Source organism: Fusarium oxysporum, chromosome 5 (genome assembly GCF_000149955.1).
Source record: "Fusarium oxysporum f. sp. lycopersici 4287 chromosome 5, whole genome shotgun sequence".
NCBI lineage: Eukaryota > Fungi > Ascomycota > Sordariomycetes > Hypocreales > Nectriaceae > Fusarium > Fusarium oxysporum.
In genome coordinates this window covers 1,033,891-1,049,130 of record NC_030990.1, presented here as the reverse complement: position 1 = coordinate 1,049,130, position 15,240 = coordinate 1,033,891, and the positions used below count along the sequence as shown (strand labels likewise).

The window sequence follows — 15,240 nt, the reverse complement described above, 5'->3', positions numbered from 1 at the left end:
GAGCAAGCCAGGTCCTTTGCGACTTGTCGCGTATTCCTCTCCTTATTCTGTATATGTCCAAACGCCCAAGAATGCTCACCCGAATTACATATCATATGTTCATTAAAATTCTTTTCTGCGCCTCGTCTCTCCATGTCTATTTCATGCCGCCAAAATCAAGCTTGCGTGCAACTTTGGAGCCCCTGTCATCATCAATCACGCCTGGCCTTCGCTTTAGATCAGCGCCCATCTTGTCATCAGCCCCTGCGCCACCCTTTCGAGGCAGATCTTGCTTGCGAGTAGGCTTAGGCTCAGAATGCCACCATGGATGCTCAAGCATACCACGAGCAGTGATGCGCTTCTTGGGGTCGAGAATAAGTGTCTTCATTAGCAGGTCCACACCGTCAGAACCAACAGTACCGAAGCGCATCTCATACCAGTCCTTACCACGAACCGGGTGTTGCCCAGGAACAGCATAGCCTGGAAGTTTCGTGACACCAGGCCAGTTATCATCGGTGGGCGTGCCGACAAGTTCACAGACAAGTCGAACTTGGTCAAGGTCTGTGTTACCGGGAAGATAGGGCGCGCGCATAATGAGCTCAGCGAACACAGTGCCAACAGACCAGACATCAACAGCACCGCTGTAATGCTTCGCGTCGAAAAGCAACTCAGGAGGTCGATACCAGCGGGTGATAACGCGCGAGGACATGAGTTGATGAGGATCAGCGAAGCTTCGCGCAAGACCAAAATCAGCAAGCTTGACTTCGCCGTCCTCAGCGATCAACAAGTTGTTTGGCTTGATATCACGATGGAGAACAAAGTTTTCGTGGCAGAACCAGACGGCACGGGTGAGCATGCCCATCCATGTCTTGATATCAGCGGCACCGTAGCGCACGGATTCGGTATCGCGAATAAGCATTTCTAGATCGCCACGGGGAAGGTACTCGAGGACGAGGTTGAGGTTCTGATCTTTTGAGGAGAATACGGAAAGGAGAGAGATGATGTTTGGGTGGGAGAGCTCCTGGAGGTGCTTCAACTCGCGGACGGCGTCGGGGGCCATGCCCTCATCGTATTCCTTCTGGACCTTGATCTTCTTGATGGCGACGAGAGTGGTGGGCTTCGAGCGCAAGTGACCTAGGAAGACAACGGCGTATGTACCCTCACCGAGCTTCTTGCCTAGACATTGTTAGAGCAACGCTTGAGATGTTCAACGCTGTAACATACCCTTGACGTATTTGCGCTTCTCCTCATCGTTCATCTGCTCTGCAAGATCGAGAGTCGTAGGAATACTCGTCGACGCAGGCGCTGAAGTGACAGGAGGCATAGGCGTTCCATTGGAGGAAGATGTTTGCGAAGTGACGTTCTTTAGAGGCGAAGAGATTGCGCGCCCGAGGCTTTGCGGTTGCGTCGCTTCAACGGTGTGTGTTACGACTGGTGAGAGCGCCATGTTGATGGTGATGGTGAACAAAGAGTATTGTGGATAGTGATTGAGGAGCTGGAACGGCCAGCTGTATGGCGTTGGGAGGCCTCGTTGTGTGCTTGAGGGTTTTAGAGGCTAGATGCTTACCAATGAGTGACTGAATGTTGATATGACCAGTTGGTCTGACTCGAGCGTTGAAGTCTAGTGAAGTTGAATTAAGCTGAGCAGTCCGTGGAGAGGTTAGGAAGCTTATCGTTATCGCTAATTCGAGATCGGAGCATCGGAGTTTATCATGCCGATAAGCTCCACGCCCGTGTTTCTAATTCCGGAGATCTGAGCTGAGGTACGTACTCCATCTTTCGACTTGGACCATCCAAGAACATCATCACTTTCTCCTTATTATCAACTTGCGTGTTCTTGACACGAAAGGCACGCGAATTAACAGACTTTTAACCGCGTAGATTGACTTTGAGTGATGTACACAGCAACCGGCGGTATTATTCTTACCTTGTGGCCTCCTTGAAAGCATAATAGTCGTATTGAGTGCCTTCTGCTGTAGCAAAGATGCTCGTCGCCTGTGGAAACGAGGAAACCACGGTGCCTTCAAGTGAAAAGGGCGCGACGGTGCTACAGTAACGGAGTTGTATCTCGGCGGTTTTGGCCTCCCTTTGACTGTCCGCGAATACGGTTATACGGACGCCTCGTGAGGGGCATCTTTCGAGGACCAGATCTCTAAAGCATCGTTTCAAAATGCCCGACAGTGATGAGTACGAGGCTTTGAGACTCGTAGGATGGTGGCAATATTGAGCTGATGGTATGGGACATCTTGCCTGCAATTGCTTGTATGTATCATAGAGTTAACTGTTCACCGGTTGCCAATATGGCCATCCATCTGATGGCTGAAGAGTTCACCATCGTGGCTTGGAATCATAAGTCGATGATTCTTCGAACTTACCAGAGTCTCTGGTATGAGACGGCAAACACGAGCTATGGTGGTTATTTAAGACTGCTCTGATTCTTGACCTGTTCCGTCTTTCTCGGTGTCGTTCCTCACTTTCGTTACATCCCCTGAGCACTACTTCCACTCTTTGTAATCTGTTGCAGACTCCAGCATGAGGCTGTCACTACCTTTCATTGCGCTCTGCGCAGTCCCGGCCGTTGTTGGTATTGCTCTCCCAGACGGCCCCTTCGAGATCAAGGAGCATGAGCACAAGGACCATGATCACCATGATCACCATGATCCTGACCTGGTCAAGCACCATCACAAGGACCACGATCATAAGCACAAGCATCTTCATCCCCATGAGCATATCCACATCACCAAGCACAAGCATCCCATCAAGCCTTGCGCTGTCCTCACTGAGGAGAAGACTTGCAAGCTCTTCCACTATGCCACCAAGGACGTCGAGGAGCTCATTCATGCTGTCCAGACCTATGACTGTGGCAGCGATGCGGAGTGTTGGCATGTTAGTTTCTCTCTTGAACCCATAACTCTGACATGATTAACACGAAATGAAAGAAAATTGTTCACAGGATCTACAGCCTTGAGCATGGGCTGGATGCCTTTGACAAGTACGTGGACAGCACCACTCTTAAGAAGTGCTTCAGCTGTGGAAACGACTCTCCTGTAGTTGGCTGCTTCCTTCACGTAAGTTCCACCGAAAGCCTCTTCAGGGGTTACTGTGCTGACACTGCTCTAGTATGCCGATGCTCTGATCCGCCTCCTGAAGCTCCTGCGGCGCCAGACCAAGACTCTTGATGGGGAGGTTGAACGACCTGTCCTCACTGCCATCAACAGTCTTCGTGTTTCCAACTATGTGAGTTGCCCTTGAGATGAGAGGAACCAAGACATACTGACACTGACTTTGAATAGGCCTTGGTCTATGAGATCAGTCGCCGCGTTGAGTGCAAGAAGAGCCTCAAGATCATCATGTCCAAGCAGGGTGCCAACGATGGCTCCACCAAGGGCAGTGTCCAGGCCGCCTTTGAGAAGTTCCCCCACACTCCTCTGATCACAGGCGAGAACTTCAAGGACGGAGTCTCGTTAGACAAGACCGACGGCAAGGAGGATTCCGAGGGCGATGGAGAGCACAAGCACAAAAAGGTGCACAAGCACTACCACAACCATCACCACGGGCACAAGCATGGGCACAAGCACGGCCACGGACATGGCCATCTCCACGAACATGGCCACCACCACGGACATAAGCACGGCCACAAGCACGAGAATGAGCATCACTACGAGCACAAGCATGAGGACAGGCACGAGGATAAAGATCCCGAGCACGAGCATGAGTATGATCATCACGATGAGGTTCGTGTCAACGACCGGGATCCTATCTCTTCTGACAAGGACCATTACTAACATTGAGTCTAGTAACTACGAGACGCATAACAAGCTCGAACGCCGCGGAAAACACTGTTGTGGTTATGAGGCATGGTGATATGACAGATGTGGACGACCGTATCGATGCTGATGCTGCAGGTGTTGAACAGAAGAAAAGAACATGTGCGGGAGAATGAAGAGTTGATTTGGTTAATAATAAAACTGAATTTTGTGTATCGAAGTAGTTTTGGCTGTTGAGTGAGTTGAGTGAATGTTACTCGTTGAAGGTGATTGGATGCTCGAGTAAGGTCCAAGGTTACAATGTAAGAGCCCTGCTTCAGCTCATGATTCATGCAAGGATTAGCTTAGACACAGTGAGGCCCCCCCCTTAAATCTTTAGTGTCTCCACTGAACGACGTCGTTGGCTGAGGCTTGTTTTGGGCAGTGACAGACTAGCGTTTGTAAGCGAAGATTGTGATGTAATCAATGTAAACAAATGGGATGATGTCATTCGATTATAAACTCCATTCATTCTATGATCCTCTCTGTCCCTCTTCTCTAACAGCTGAAGAATACCTAATTACCCCATTCGCATTAGTTAGTGATTCTTTCCCCCTTCTGTAAACGCCGCGTCAATGCCAAGTCATTAAAGAGTTACCACAGCCATTCTTGGCTCTTTTCCGCTGTAACAAGGCTGATGAGTGATGAGCACCGCCTTTAAAAACAAAAAAAAAAAAAAAGATGGTATGTCCGATGCCGTAAAATATCCCGGACTTTAGGAGCCGCGGACACGTCCGAGGGCCCGAAAGATCTTCGGCCGTGGAGTATTTAATGGTGATCTTAAAGCACTAAAGTTCCCGGCCGAGAAGGAGAAGAAAAAGCTTGGAATTATTAAGATCGAAACCCTGAAGTTGCAATACGTAACGCAGACCCATAATATAATCCCAAGCCCAAGCATACGGAAATATAATACCCTGCCCCCTGTTTCTTTTTCCTCTCTTTTCGTACCTGTTCCATCTATTTCATCTACTCTGTCCCTGCCAAGCAAGTTTTAGGTCAGGTGCTGCTGTCACTGCCTTTTGCCCGTATCACCAGCTTTGCAAAACACCAAGTTCACAGTAACATCATCACATCACATTATAGAGTCACCACATAAAATCACACAATGGCTGTGAAAGGCATCTTTTCATACTGGGTACGTTTACTTGAACTATTTGAGAAGATACCTGGATACTAACACGATCAGTGGTTTCCAGTCATCTCAGGGCTTGTCTGGCTCGGAATGCTTCTCGGTCTTCTCCTCGAATGGCAAGTCAATCAACATGGGCGTCGATATCCCACTCAATCGATTCACTCCGACATCGCCTACATCTCCAATGTCGGCGCCGACCGTCTTCAGCCTCTCTTCATTGTCGGCTGTGTCTTGACCTCCATCTTTCTCGATGCTGCATTCTTGTCTGAGCGATGGCTGCGACATCGGGGCCGTCTTGTGCCCAACACGACACTCATGGAGAAGATCCTCAGCGGCCTCTCCATCGCCTTTGCGACTGTCGGAACCGTGGGACTTATCTGTCTTTCTATCTTCAAGACCGGCAAGTATAGCAGACTGCACAACACGTTTTTGGCGCTCTTTATTGGAGGCTATTTGATCTCGGCTGTCTTTATCTGCTGGGAGTATCAACGCCTTGGAATCAGTGAGTCTTTCCTTTTCAGCGGCCATGCAAACCCCACTAACAAACCTTTAGACTACCGCGAGCATCGTATTCTTCGCATGTCATTCTGGGTGAAGCTCACCTTCATCCTCGTCGAGCTCTTCCTCATCATCGCCTTTGGCGTGTGCAGCCGCGTTAAGAAGCGAAACGCCGCCGCGATCCTCGAATGGGTCATATCCTTCATCTTCACATTCTACGCCGTCTCCTTCGTCATCGACCTCTATCCTGCCGTTCGCACAAAGAGCCCTGACGCAAGGTACCAAAAGTCTTACTACATGCCTTCTGCCCTCTCTGATTCGACGAGTCCCAGTAACGGGTCGCGAAGTAACTTTGACGCAGCCGTAAACGGTCGTACCGATGTCGAGATGGCTCAGAACGGTAACCGTGTGCCTCCTAGAGACTTCTAGACAGGTCGCATATATCATATGCTTGACCCATCACAGTACAACAAACTAGACTCAACGTTTGTAATACTTTACACACAAAACTTTATGTTCTATGGAATAATGTCGGAATGATTCCCCTTTTCTTTCTTTGCATGGCGTTGGGACCGAGCGAGAATTGGCTCGTTTACAGGATTGTATTGCGTGGCTTATATCATGCGTTCGTACATGAACTATCTGGATAGATGAACTTGAAGAGGAATTCGCCTCATGTATAATGATTATAAATAAATTAAACAATGTTGACATAATAATTCACAATTTCATGTCACTCGTCATCTTTCGTACTTTATGAGGTACATTACTGTATATTGCCAACCACTATCCTGCTTTGTCTCATCATCGTAGCTGACCATGTTATAGTCGTAATGTTCATCCGAAAGTTCCGTACATATACTGCGTCATAGCTCAAAAAAAGACATTGAGTTCACACCAATAGTGAGACAACCCTTTCAACTTCCCCAATTGCTATAATCCTGCTGTTAAAAACCAATGACGCTTTACAGATAGACAGCAATCCATTCTCTTGCGCCAGGCGTAATCCAAACCAATCCCATCATTATGCCTCCTTTCCAAACTCCTGTCCTGCGACAATACTGGTTTAGTTATCCATCATCTCTCTGAATCTCGAGTCCCGTGAAGGGCTTTGGCTCTTTCTTTCAGCAGGGTCTTTGATTGCTGGGGGGGGAGTAATAGCCGGAACCGCCTCGTCTTCACTTAGACTGCTCACGGGGCTGATGCCGCGCGAATCATGCAGTACATCCCGGTCGTGGTCGCTTGACTCAGCGTTTGCGCTGCGACCGGCAAGGGCGACATCTCGCATGCTCGTAGCCCGGTTGTCCAGACTTGTTGAACTTTCATTTGCATCAGTATCCCGGAGAGCGGCTCCGCCAATGAAACTGCTTCTCTTGTCACCTTGATTTTCGCGGTCTTTCTCTCCAAGAGATTTGCCTCGTGAAAACCGGTTCTTGATCCATCCCTTGACCTTGGAAGTTGGTGATGCAGCATCGCTGAGCTTTCTGCGGCCCCTTTCCGTTGTGCCAGCTTCTGTATCGATAGCTGCTGGGGCACTAGGCTCACTCGATTCATTTGGTGCAACAATAGGAGGTGAGACAGCCTCTTCGCTTCTTGTGCTCGCTCCATCATCAATAGCTTCTTCGCCAGAGACAGCTGTGTTACCCCTGGACCGTTGCTTCTCTTCCTTGGCTTGGCGTCGCTCTTCAGCTCGCGCCGCCTTCTCCTCCGCCTTCTTAGCCTTGTACTCCTGCTTCTCTTGGTCTATAAAATGAATTAGTCAGGCTCATTGCAAATGAATATTTACTGTGGACGTACCCTTGAGCTTCTTTGTGATTTCTTTAGTTTCGCGGTCGCGCGCCTTTTGCTTCTCCTGCTCAGCCTTTCTTGCTTCCTCTTCCATCTTGAGTGTAGCGAGTCGCTCGCGCTCAACTTCAGCCTTCTCGTTAATGTCATCCAAAAGGGGCTGCATTCTTTTGGCTGCGATGGCGTCTATATCGTGAGGATCCATGAATCTGCCACCTCCGATGTCGATTTTGCCCTTGTTTGCATTTCGGGTTTCGTGGCTAGCACTCGCCAACTGATGAGCCTTAAGCTCCCACTCACTCATCAGAGTTGGGTTGACCTGGCCAGTTTCATGATAAACCTTCTCATCCATACCTTGCAATCGAGCCTTGACGTTGCGTTGTGCCGCAGCAAGAAGCGCGTTGCGATCATCCTGTCGCTTCTTCTGATCAACCTCTGAAAGCTTGTTGGAGAAGAGTGACATCTGCTGTCGTATTCTTTCGGATTGTTGTCTATCGTCAAGGTCACCGTCGCTAGAAGAGCGACGACGCAGCTTGGATGTCAGTGTAAACCGCCGTCTAGGCGACGATTCGTTTCCATAGTAAGATTGGTAGTCTCTATTCTTCTGGTGTTCTTGTTCAAGCTTCGCCAGTCGTTCTTGTGCTTGTTTGTATGCAGCGTCTTGGAGATTAATGTATGGTTTTGGCTGTGGTGCATCAGAGCCTTGCCCGTGGGTTTCCTTGGCTTCGTCGATAATCTTTTGTTGATGTGAATACATCTTTCGGGCCATCGCAACCGCTGAAGCATGAAGTTGCTCATTATTTTGTCGTTCATCTACCTCCGGTTTGACTGGCGGATTAGACGTGAACATGTTGCGAGTCATGGTAGTGACTGGCACCGCACCGGCGTTTTCTGTTGCCGGCTTGGCCCTCAGGCTTGCTTTGTGAGCAAGTGCAGCTCCGCTGAGCGCATCGGGTCGAGTGTTAGTCTTAGGGGATGATGGAGCATGAGAGTCTGGTGCTGATGGCGTTGATTTAGCTCGTCGTCTAGTAGTTGACATAGCACCTTTGGCTGCGGCCAGAGACTTTTGTCCCTGCAGCGAAGTATCAGATGCTCTTGGGTCGGGCTGTCGCATTGAGTTGGCTCGATTCGTGTTGAATGCCTGAGTAGCAGCAGAATTTCCCCATCCCTCGTGTGACTTGCGCTGGCTTGGGGATTGGTTTAAGGCAGCATTAGCAGAACCAACAGCTAGAAGTGCGGCTTTGTGGCCAGCAGAGTTGGATGTTGGTTCCCATGCTGGAGCCATCTTGTAATCCTTAGCTAAAGCGGCAGCAGCGGATGCGGATGAGGTTTTGTCAGGTTTCCAAAGTTCGATGGTTTTTTGATTAGACCATCCAAGTGAAGCAGCGGCACTTGCAGCAGCACCGTCAGGACGAAGACCAGCAGATGGATAGCTAGGAAGATCTCGAGGATCTGCGTATTTGAGACGACCAGAGTTATTGGCCACTATGTATATGTCAGAAAGGACCCGGGCCATGCGTGGGCGGATGACGAATATCGCTAGGATGCCGGTACATACCTGTGGCCGCTGCCGGCTGTGACTGGATCATGGTTGGTTGCTGGGATGTGCTGGTGGGCATCGGTATAAGGACGTCAGAAGGGTGCTGGCTCAGCCCTTCGTATTGGAGCCTCGGACGGGTGAGACTTCAATGGAATACGATGCGAGGGAATAGATTGGTCGCGATTGGCCCGGCGTGGTGATAAGCTCTCGACAGGGCCAAGGGCCTTGTTACAATATGTTTTTATGGATTCCCAAGGCGCTTGGCGGTTGTAATGCTATATGCAGTTGATACTAATCGACAGTTTCTATGTCGAACATGGGTATGCCGGGTGCTCGTCTTGAGCCGGAATTGCTTCAATGGTGGTGACGAATGGGCTGTCTCTTTGCAGGGAATATAAAAACAGACGATATAAATGCTGAGTGACGATACTGTATGGAGATAGGATTCGCGTAGGTATTAGTCGTGTATTTGGTGTTGTCTCTCAATCGTGAGGAAACAGGAGGGAAAGCATAGAGTGAAATATGGGTAAAAGCAAGATTTATTCACTGAGACGATGATGATGATGATGATGATGCTATCAAAGGAGACCCTCGTCTTCGTGGCGCCCTCATTCAAATGGCGTCGCTCTTTCGTTGGCCCCGAGACAAGTCGGACGGTGCGGTGCTTGCCTTCCTTACCTCTTTCCTTCACATGGGATGCATACGTCAGGGTCGTTGCCGTAGCTCTTTCCCTTCCCGGACCTGTGATGCGCTACCCCAGATAGTGCTAGTTGTGACGTCACTTAGTCCTTGGCGATGATCTCAGGTGCAGACGCTAGTGGCTAGTGTTAGTTGGAAGGAGCACAGTATCCAGGTTGTCTCATGATATTCAGCTTTGATTGTTGGTTCTTCGGTATGGGAACTCCGTCCCCTTGGGAGCTGAACACAGTGGATATTCTCCAAATACAGCTCTCTCCAGACATTCCCTGTCTTGTCACCGTTATCAATAGCGAATGGCTCATCTTCAGCTATCTCAGCTTCCTCCTGTCTCTCCACTACGTAGCGACTGTAACACTGCCACACCACATCACACCGCTATCAATTCGCACTGTATCTCTATCAGCTTAGCAATTTTTTAGCTTCCCGTCATACATTGAAGATATCTCCCAATTGGCATTAGATGGTTCTTTTGCTCAACCTATCAAGCCAAGATCAAGCTGAGAACGACTAGACACGAAGCCACAAGGTTGAGTCTCGACCAGGCAACAGACAGATCTCTACCTCAAGTTACTGGAAGAGAAACAAAGTCTGTACCTGAAACTTCGGACGGAATCTGTATCTTCACCTGAGAATCAACGGTGCATCTTGTCTTTTCTTAGCTCCGGAATGATCACTCGGCGTTTTCGGTATTGAAATTGAGATCGACGCTGCTCGTCGCCTTTTTGGTGTGTTTTAGCCCTCTCCTAGCGTCCGCTTTGAACCCTCCGATCTCTTGAGGCGCATTTGGCTTGATTGATCGATTTCTCGTAATGCTACAAACCCTGGTTTCAAGTCTGTGTTGCACACCAACTTGATGTTGCTCCGGGTCTCTTCCTGTCCGCTCACTAGTTCATCGTCAATGCGCTGCAACTACCGTACACAGCCAGCTGCAATCCTATCGGTGGCTTGAGGACCCTGGATTAGACTTGCTAACTTTATTCCCACGCATCAGGTTTCTTGGCAAACCATTATGACTTCCTCTGTTGGCCTTGAGAACGTTCTCAACTTTCGCGATGTTGGCAAAACGGTCAATGACTTTTTAGGCACAAGGTATCACGGCTTTTTGCGTACGAGGAGACATTGTTAACTAATTCTCATTAGGCGAATTCGTGAGGGTTTGTTCTACCGCTCTGCCAGACCAGGTATGAACGTCACACATAGATGCACCTGACAATTGCTGAGACAACTCTAGATGATGCCACTCTTTCAGACAGACAGCTCATCAGAGATGAACTGGGTATCAAGACGGTCATAGACCTGAGGACCAAGTGAGACTGAAAGGTTCCTCAAAAGAACGACATACTGACAGGCACCAAGAACCGAGCACCTGAACCAAGCACAACGACGGAAGGAACAGTCCAATATTCCTGCTCTCGTTAAGTCCAATGAAGCTCTTGCTGAACCACTCCAAATATCTGGACTGGACTATCGACAAGTCAAGATCACAGGACGCCCCTTCGAACTGTTCCTCCTAAGTCAGCTCTCATGGTGGGACTTCTTGTGAGTAGTGAACACCTCCATGTCGAAACTAGTCACTGACTTCTCCTTAGCCGTGTGGTGTTCCTGTTTGTTTGTGGCTACCGTACTGAAGCGATCAATATCCTCGGGCAGCAGGTCATGATTCCTCGCGGACTTGTAGGCTTAGGTCTTGATACGATCGATCAATCCACTCGGGAGATTCGTGAGGCTCTGTCACTTTATGCCAACCAGGCTGCTCTTCCTTCTATCGTTCACTGCACTCAGGGCAAAGACCGCACAGGTAATAAGACCCCATATTTCGACTCGTGTTGGAGCTGACTCCTGAATAGGTCTCATTTGCGCGCTGGTGCTTATGATCCTCGATGTTCCTGTCTCGGCCATTGAGTATGACTATGCTCTCAGTGACGAGGCCCTTATTCCCGAACGTGAACAACGTCTAGTTGAGATTCGGGAAATCGGATTGACAGACGAGTGGCTTCACACTGCGGATGATATGATTGTTGGTGTCCAAAAACACCTCGATGACAAATATGGTGGACTAAATGCCTACCTGGACGGCATAGGCTTTGGTGCCGATAAGAGAGCCAAGATACGTGATCTTTTACTCTACTAGAGTACCAGGATTATAGTGTAGGAGCCTCATCCCATCACACATATAAGGGAAGGATCATGTGTTCATCTTGAGATGTTATAGTCTATTTCTTTCTAAAGCGACCTTGTAGCCAGCATCTATACATCTTGAGTTTTGAGGCTCTGTTAACGAGCAATCGTCGATCAACACCAAGCTTCTCCACCTCGAACAGGGGTATCTTTGTCTTGATCTCCTCTATGTCTGAGTTTTGAGCAGCGTCTGTACCATTCTCGGCCTCAGCTGTCGAGTCGGCAGTGGCAGGTTCTAGGGTAGCCCTAACATCCTCGTCGGCCACCTTGCCAGTCCAGATATCGGCGAGCTGATCCCTGTCAAAGAAATAAACACGTGTGCCGTCGCCTCGGATGTAAAAGTTTTCGTCCAGGTATCGACCCTTGCGGAACCGGACCTGGGCCAGATCTCCTCTTCCATAGTCTCGGAAGCAGACCAGGCCTCCCGGCTTGAGTACTCGGTGGACGTTGTGAACAGCCTTGGCCCATTGATCAGGCGACAAGGCAGAGAAGATGAAAATCAACACGGCGACATCTACGGAGCCTTCCTCGAGTCCAGGCGGCAAGTCATCACTGGTGACGTCCCATACGTCAGCCTGGATAAACTCAGGGTTGTACGCTTCATTCTTGCGAATGACCTCTACGGCTGTCTTTGAGTAGTCGCAGGCATGGATCTTCAGTTGCGGGTTCTTATTCTCGGCCAAGACAGGGAAGGCCGTATTACCGGCTCCAGCACCAATCTCCAAGATGACCTTGGGACCGGCATCTTCCTTGGTTACCTCGGCCAGAACAGGGAATTCCTGTTGGAGCCATTTGCGATTCTTGAAAAAGTTGGCGGCATTGTTCTTGTAGAACAAATTCCACCATCTAGCAGGGTCCTGACTGAATTTTCCTGAGTTGTCATGTTAGCAACTCTACAATGTTTATGATTGCGAGAAGAAATGTGAGGATATGATGTAAATCAGATGGGAGCGAAAGAATAAGAAGGTATAGTTTGTCTTCAGTAGATTCAGATGAACTATGCATTGGTTGTGTATCATCAGGACACCAGGAGAAAAAAGCACGCTGTGTGAAATTTTGGGTGGTTGACTTACTCTTTTCAAAGTCCGAGACAGGATGTTGACGCTGCTTCGCGTACTGCTCCTCAGCATACTCCTTGTATGCATCGTCAGTCTCAACGTGGTCCCAGGCATTGAACTCGAAGACATCATCTCCTTCATTCAAATACCGGCTACCAAACTGGAAGGGATCACTCCGCTTCAAGTTGTTGGTAGGGTCATGCGATCGATGAGGCGGCACCTCAGCAGCCTCAGTCTCGGGTACGGCAGCTTCGGTGACGGCCTCGGTGACCGGATCCTTGACGTCCAACGCGGCCATGTCCTGGACAGGAATCGACTCGAGTGTCGGGCTCGCGACGGCCTCGCCACTTGGCGCTGAAGACGCCATCTTGGACTCGTGATGTCCTTGAAGCATGCACTCGCAGGCGCAAGCAGTGTGCTTTTTACGGCACAAGTAGTTGACACTGCGGAAGTGAGGAAGAAGGATGCTCGAGGTTCAAGAAAAATTTCTGTGGAGAGATGGATTTTGTCTTGGAATATTTGAGTGTGGGGCGGAGTTTATCCAATTAGAAGACTTAGCGATTTCTACCGGACTATTAGATAACCCGCAGTCCAGGAGCTTCTGACAAGCAGCCAGTCATATGCGAATTGTGGTCGATGGTGCACGTAGCATCAATCCTCCTTTGTTCAATTGACCTATACCATTGTGAGGTAGACGATATACGCCATCCTTCCCTCCCGCCGAATCTGTCACTATAAGACCTTTTATTCTGCCGAACATTCGATACTTACACCGAAGCGACCGTCACAAACTCATTGTAGCAATATGGTCCCCTCTCTCACCAGGCCACAAGGCCAGTTATCACCTGCTGAAGCTCTCCACCTTGCGCAACAAGCTCCCATCATCTTGAAGCGCAACCCCAAGGCCTTCTCGGCTTCTCCTCTTGTATCACTCTTTTCGGCAGCCGAAACACCTGAGCTATGGACGATCTACGAAAACCTCATCATCACATGTCTTCGAACAGGCGACGACGATTCAGCGCATCTGTGCTTGGAAAGGTTGTTATTGCGTTTCGGCGATGAGAACGAACGCGTTATGGCACTCAAGGGATTGATCAAGGAGGCGGAGGCGACAAACAACAGCGAGCTTCAGGAAGTGCTGAAGGAATACGAGGATCTTCTGCAGCAGGATGGAACAAACATTGTGAGCATGACGACGTCTTGTGGCCATCAACACGCCGTACTGACAAACATTAGTATATCGCGAAGCGACGAGTAGCTCTTTTGCGATCCATGGGAAAGACAACGGAGGCAATCGCGGCTCTAGTATGGTTGCTCGAGTTCAACCCTACAGATGCCGAGGCCTGGTCTGAGCTATCGGACCTCTACCTTTCTCAAGGCCTGTACTCCCAAGCTATCTACGCTATGGAAGAGGTTCTTGTGCTAGCACCAAATGCGTGGAACGTACGTTACTTTTCGGTTCTTAGGAACGACCCTATCTGACACTGCTGAATAGTTGCACGCAAGGCTAGGCGAGGTGACGTTGATGGCAGCCAACGAAACAAGTGATGGATCTCCTCAGAAGTACCTGGCGAGCTCGGTAAAGCGATTTTGCCGAAGCATTGAGCTTTGCGAAGACTATCTCCGGGGCTATTATGGCCTGAAGAAGGTCACTGATAAGATTCTGGCTGAATATGCCAAGCTCAAGAAGCAATCAGAGAGTGATGAGTTCTCTCTGCCAGACCAGCAGACTCTTACAAAATTGAACCAGGCAGCCACAGCGAAGCTAGCGGAGATCGTTCGTCGATATGGGGCTCGGGAACCCCTGTGGCAAGGATACAATGCAGACGAGATTGCTGCGGCTCGCGAGCTTCTTGACAAGTCATCGGCAGAGGTCGTCCGGTGAGCGACGCATACAGCACATAAGAGTCTCGCCCAATGACAGGGCAGACTTGCTGCAATTGCGATGCTGTGACTCAGAACAGCGAGTACAGGCGTGGTCGAGACACGTACCATATTTTTGACAGGAAGTTCTTCCCGTGGAGTCCGGTGCGTGAATGTGCCTGACTAGTTCACTTGCAACGGCCGACAGGTCTTGGGCCAGAAAATGTGGAATGGGAGAGGCAGAGCATAAGACAGACAAAAGCGGTCCTCTGAGGCTTTGACAGATAACTTAGAAGTGGAGGCAACAATGCCCAACTCGGCATTGCTGGGCATCTGCACGTGGCGCCATACAGGGACAGGTCGGTGGGGTATACCTGACTCTGAGGTGGGTGATAATCAAGTTTGACCGGGGCGATGTGTTGAATTTACAGAATTGGAGCTACCCAATACCAACTGCTGGCTTAGGCAGAAATTTACAACAAGCAACAGAGGGATCAGTTTCGGTTCCCTTCTGTAATACTATAGGAAGCATCTTTGAGTACCACCAAGATTGGTCTAAGGGTTAGAACACACGATGTTTTGGGTCTCACAGTGATCAGGACACCATGGGCATTGAAACTCGAAACTAAGAGAGATTGACTTTCTCCACGTTGAATGCGGAACATCATGTTTATTCCCCATGGATTGCCAATGATGGCCCTG

General features: G+C 49.4%; 7 protein-coding genes across 12 annotated transcripts; 4 read left to right on the top strand and 3 right to left on the bottom strand.

Annotated features, from left to right (window-relative positions):
* Positions 1-136: 136 nt before the first annotated feature.
* FOXG_01468 (CMGC/CDK/CDK7 protein kinase) lies at positions 137-1,644 on the bottom strand (the record flags this gene model as incomplete). The annotated part of the gene is made up of 2 exons (XM_018378309.1): positions 1,204-1,644; positions 137-1,155 (listed from the first exon to the last, which is right to left on the bottom strand). Exons 1-2 carry the CDS (start codon positions 1,424-1,426, stop codon positions 137-139), a joined length of 1,242 nt encoding a protein of 413 aa, XP_018234214.1. The 5' UTR covers positions 1,427-1,644.
* Positions 1,645-1,775: 131 nt separating this feature from the next.
* On the top strand, positions 1,776-4,110 carry FOXG_01467 (uncharacterized protein). The gene is made up of 5 exons (XM_018378308.1): positions 1,776-2,865; positions 2,919-3,047; positions 3,100-3,216; positions 3,273-3,713; positions 3,777-4,110. The coding sequence occupies exons 1-5, from the start codon at positions 2,512-2,514 to the stop codon at positions 3,777-3,779; spliced, it is 1,044 nt and encodes a 347-aa protein (XP_018234213.1). The 5' UTR covers positions 1,776-2,511; the 3' UTR covers positions 3,780-4,110.
* A 184-nt stretch (positions 4,111-4,294) lies between these two features.
* FOXG_01466 (uncharacterized protein) lies at positions 4,295-7,212 on the top strand. Of its 3 annotated transcripts, XM_018378306.1 has the most exons (3): positions 4,295-4,920; positions 4,972-5,419; positions 5,471-7,212. In XM_018378306.1, the coding sequence occupies exons 1-3, from the start codon at positions 4,891-4,893 to the stop codon at positions 5,842-5,844; spliced, it is 852 nt and encodes a 283-aa protein (XP_018234211.1). In that variant the 5' UTR covers positions 4,295-4,890; the 3' UTR covers positions 5,845-7,212. The 3 variants fall into 3 exon arrangements, with proteins under 3 accessions (XP_018234211.1, XP_018234212.1, XP_018234210.1); XM_018378307.1 differs by having other exon boundaries at positions 4,295-5,419; positions 5,471-6,176; XM_018378305.1 differs by having other exon boundaries at positions 4,747-4,920; positions 4,972-6,054.
* Positions 6,077-9,499, bottom strand: FOXG_01465 (uncharacterized protein). Its single transcript, XM_018378304.1, has 3 exons — positions 8,759-9,499; positions 7,213-8,685; positions 6,077-7,158 (listed from the first exon to the last, which is right to left on the bottom strand). The coding sequence occupies exons 1-3, from the start codon at positions 8,817-8,819 to the stop codon at positions 6,482-6,484; spliced, it is 2,211 nt and encodes a 736-aa protein (XP_018234209.1). The 5' UTR covers positions 8,820-9,499; the 3' UTR covers positions 6,077-6,481.
* A 227-nt stretch (positions 9,500-9,726) lies between these two features.
* On the top strand, positions 9,727-13,288 carry FOXG_01464 (uncharacterized protein). 4 transcript variants are annotated; one of them, XM_018378301.1, is made up of 7 exons: positions 9,727-10,164; positions 10,431-10,528; positions 10,580-10,620; positions 10,671-10,746; positions 10,796-10,978; positions 11,029-11,237; positions 11,287-13,288. In XM_018378301.1, exons 2-7 carry the CDS (start codon positions 10,449-10,451, stop codon positions 11,568-11,570), a joined length of 873 nt encoding a protein of 290 aa, XP_018234206.1. In that variant the 5' UTR covers positions 9,727-10,164; positions 10,431-10,448; the 3' UTR covers positions 11,571-13,288. The 4 variants fall into 4 exon arrangements, with proteins under 4 accessions (XP_018234206.1, XP_018234208.1, XP_018234205.1 ...); XM_018378303.1 differs by having other exon boundaries at positions 11,029-13,288; XM_018378300.1 differs by having other exon boundaries at positions 9,727-10,528.
* On the bottom strand, positions 10,818-13,288 carry FOXG_01463 (uncharacterized protein). Its single transcript, XM_018378299.1, has 2 exons — positions 12,691-13,288; positions 10,818-12,488 (listed from the first exon to the last, which is right to left on the bottom strand). The coding sequence occupies exons 1-2, from the start codon at positions 13,067-13,069 to the stop codon at positions 11,653-11,655; spliced, it is 1,215 nt and encodes a 404-aa protein (XP_018234204.1). The 5' UTR covers positions 13,070-13,288; the 3' UTR covers positions 10,818-11,652.
* Positions 13,289-13,306: 18 nt separating this feature from the next.
* Positions 13,307-15,198, top strand: FOXG_01462 (uncharacterized protein). The gene is made up of 3 exons (XM_018378298.1): positions 13,307-13,858; positions 13,912-14,118; positions 14,171-15,198. Exons 1-3 carry the CDS (start codon positions 13,481-13,483, stop codon positions 14,558-14,560), a joined length of 975 nt encoding a protein of 324 aa, XP_018234203.1. The 5' UTR covers positions 13,307-13,480; the 3' UTR covers positions 14,561-15,198.
* Positions 15,199-15,240: the final 42 nt, after the last annotated feature.

Coding starts and splice junctions, on each gene's coding strand:
- FOXG_01466 (XM_018378305.1), top strand. CDS start 4,891: ATGGCTGTGAAAGGCATCTTTTCATACTGG. Junction 4,921..4,971: donor AAGGCATCTTTTCATACTGG/GTACGTTTACTT, acceptor TAACACGATCAG/TGGTTTCCAGTCATCTCAGG.
- FOXG_01462 (XM_018378298.1), top strand. CDS start 13,481: ATGGTCCCCTCTCTCACCAGGCCACAAGGCCAGTTATCACCTGCTGAA. Junction 13,859..13,911: donor AGCAGGATGGAACAAACATT/GTGAGCATGACG, acceptor GACAAACATTAG/TATATCGCGAAGCGACGAGT. Junction 14,119..14,170: donor TAGCACCAAATGCGTGGAAC/GTACGTTACTTT, acceptor ACTGCTGAATAG/TTGCACGCAAGGCTAGGCGA.
- FOXG_01467 (XM_018378308.1), top strand. CDS start 2,512: ATGAGGCTGTCACTACCTTTCATTGCGCTCTGCGCAGTCCCGGCCGTT. Junction 2,866..2,918: donor GCGATGCGGAGTGTTGGCAT/GTTAGTTTCTCT, acceptor ACGAAATGAAAG/AAAATTGTTCACAGGATCTA. Junction 3,217..3,272: donor GTCTTCGTGTTTCCAACTAT/GTGAGTTGCCCT, acceptor GACTTTGAATAG/GCCTTGGTCTATGAGATCAG.
- FOXG_01463 (XM_018378299.1), bottom strand. CDS start 13,069: ATGCTTCAAGGACATCACGAGTCCAAGATGGCGTCTTCAGCGCCAAGT. Junction 12,489..12,690: donor TGTCTCGGACTTTGAAAAGA/GTAAGTCAACCA, acceptor ATGACAACTCAG/GAAAATTCAGTCAGGACCCT.
- FOXG_01465 (XM_018378304.1), bottom strand. CDS start 8,819: ATGCCCACCAGCACATCCCAGCAACCAACCATGATCCAGTCACAGCCG. Junction 8,686..8,758: donor ACAGCCGGCAGCGGCCACAG/GTATGTACCGGC, acceptor ACATATACATAG/TGGCCAATAACTCTGGTCGT. Junction 7,159..7,212: donor AATCACAAAGAAGCTCAAGG/GTACGTCCACAG, acceptor TTCATTTTATAG/ACCAAGAGAAGCAGGAGTAC.
- FOXG_01464 (XM_018378301.1), top strand. CDS start 10,449: ATGACTTCCTCTGTTGGCCTTGAGAACGTTCTCAACTTTCGCGATGTT. Junction 10,529..10,579: donor AATGACTTTTTAGGCACAAG/GTATCACGGCTT, acceptor AATTCTCATTAG/GCGAATTCGTGAGGGTTTGT. Junction 10,979..11,028: donor CTCTCATGGTGGGACTTCTT/GTGAGTAGTGAA, acceptor ACTTCTCCTTAG/CCGTGTGGTGTTCCTGTTTG.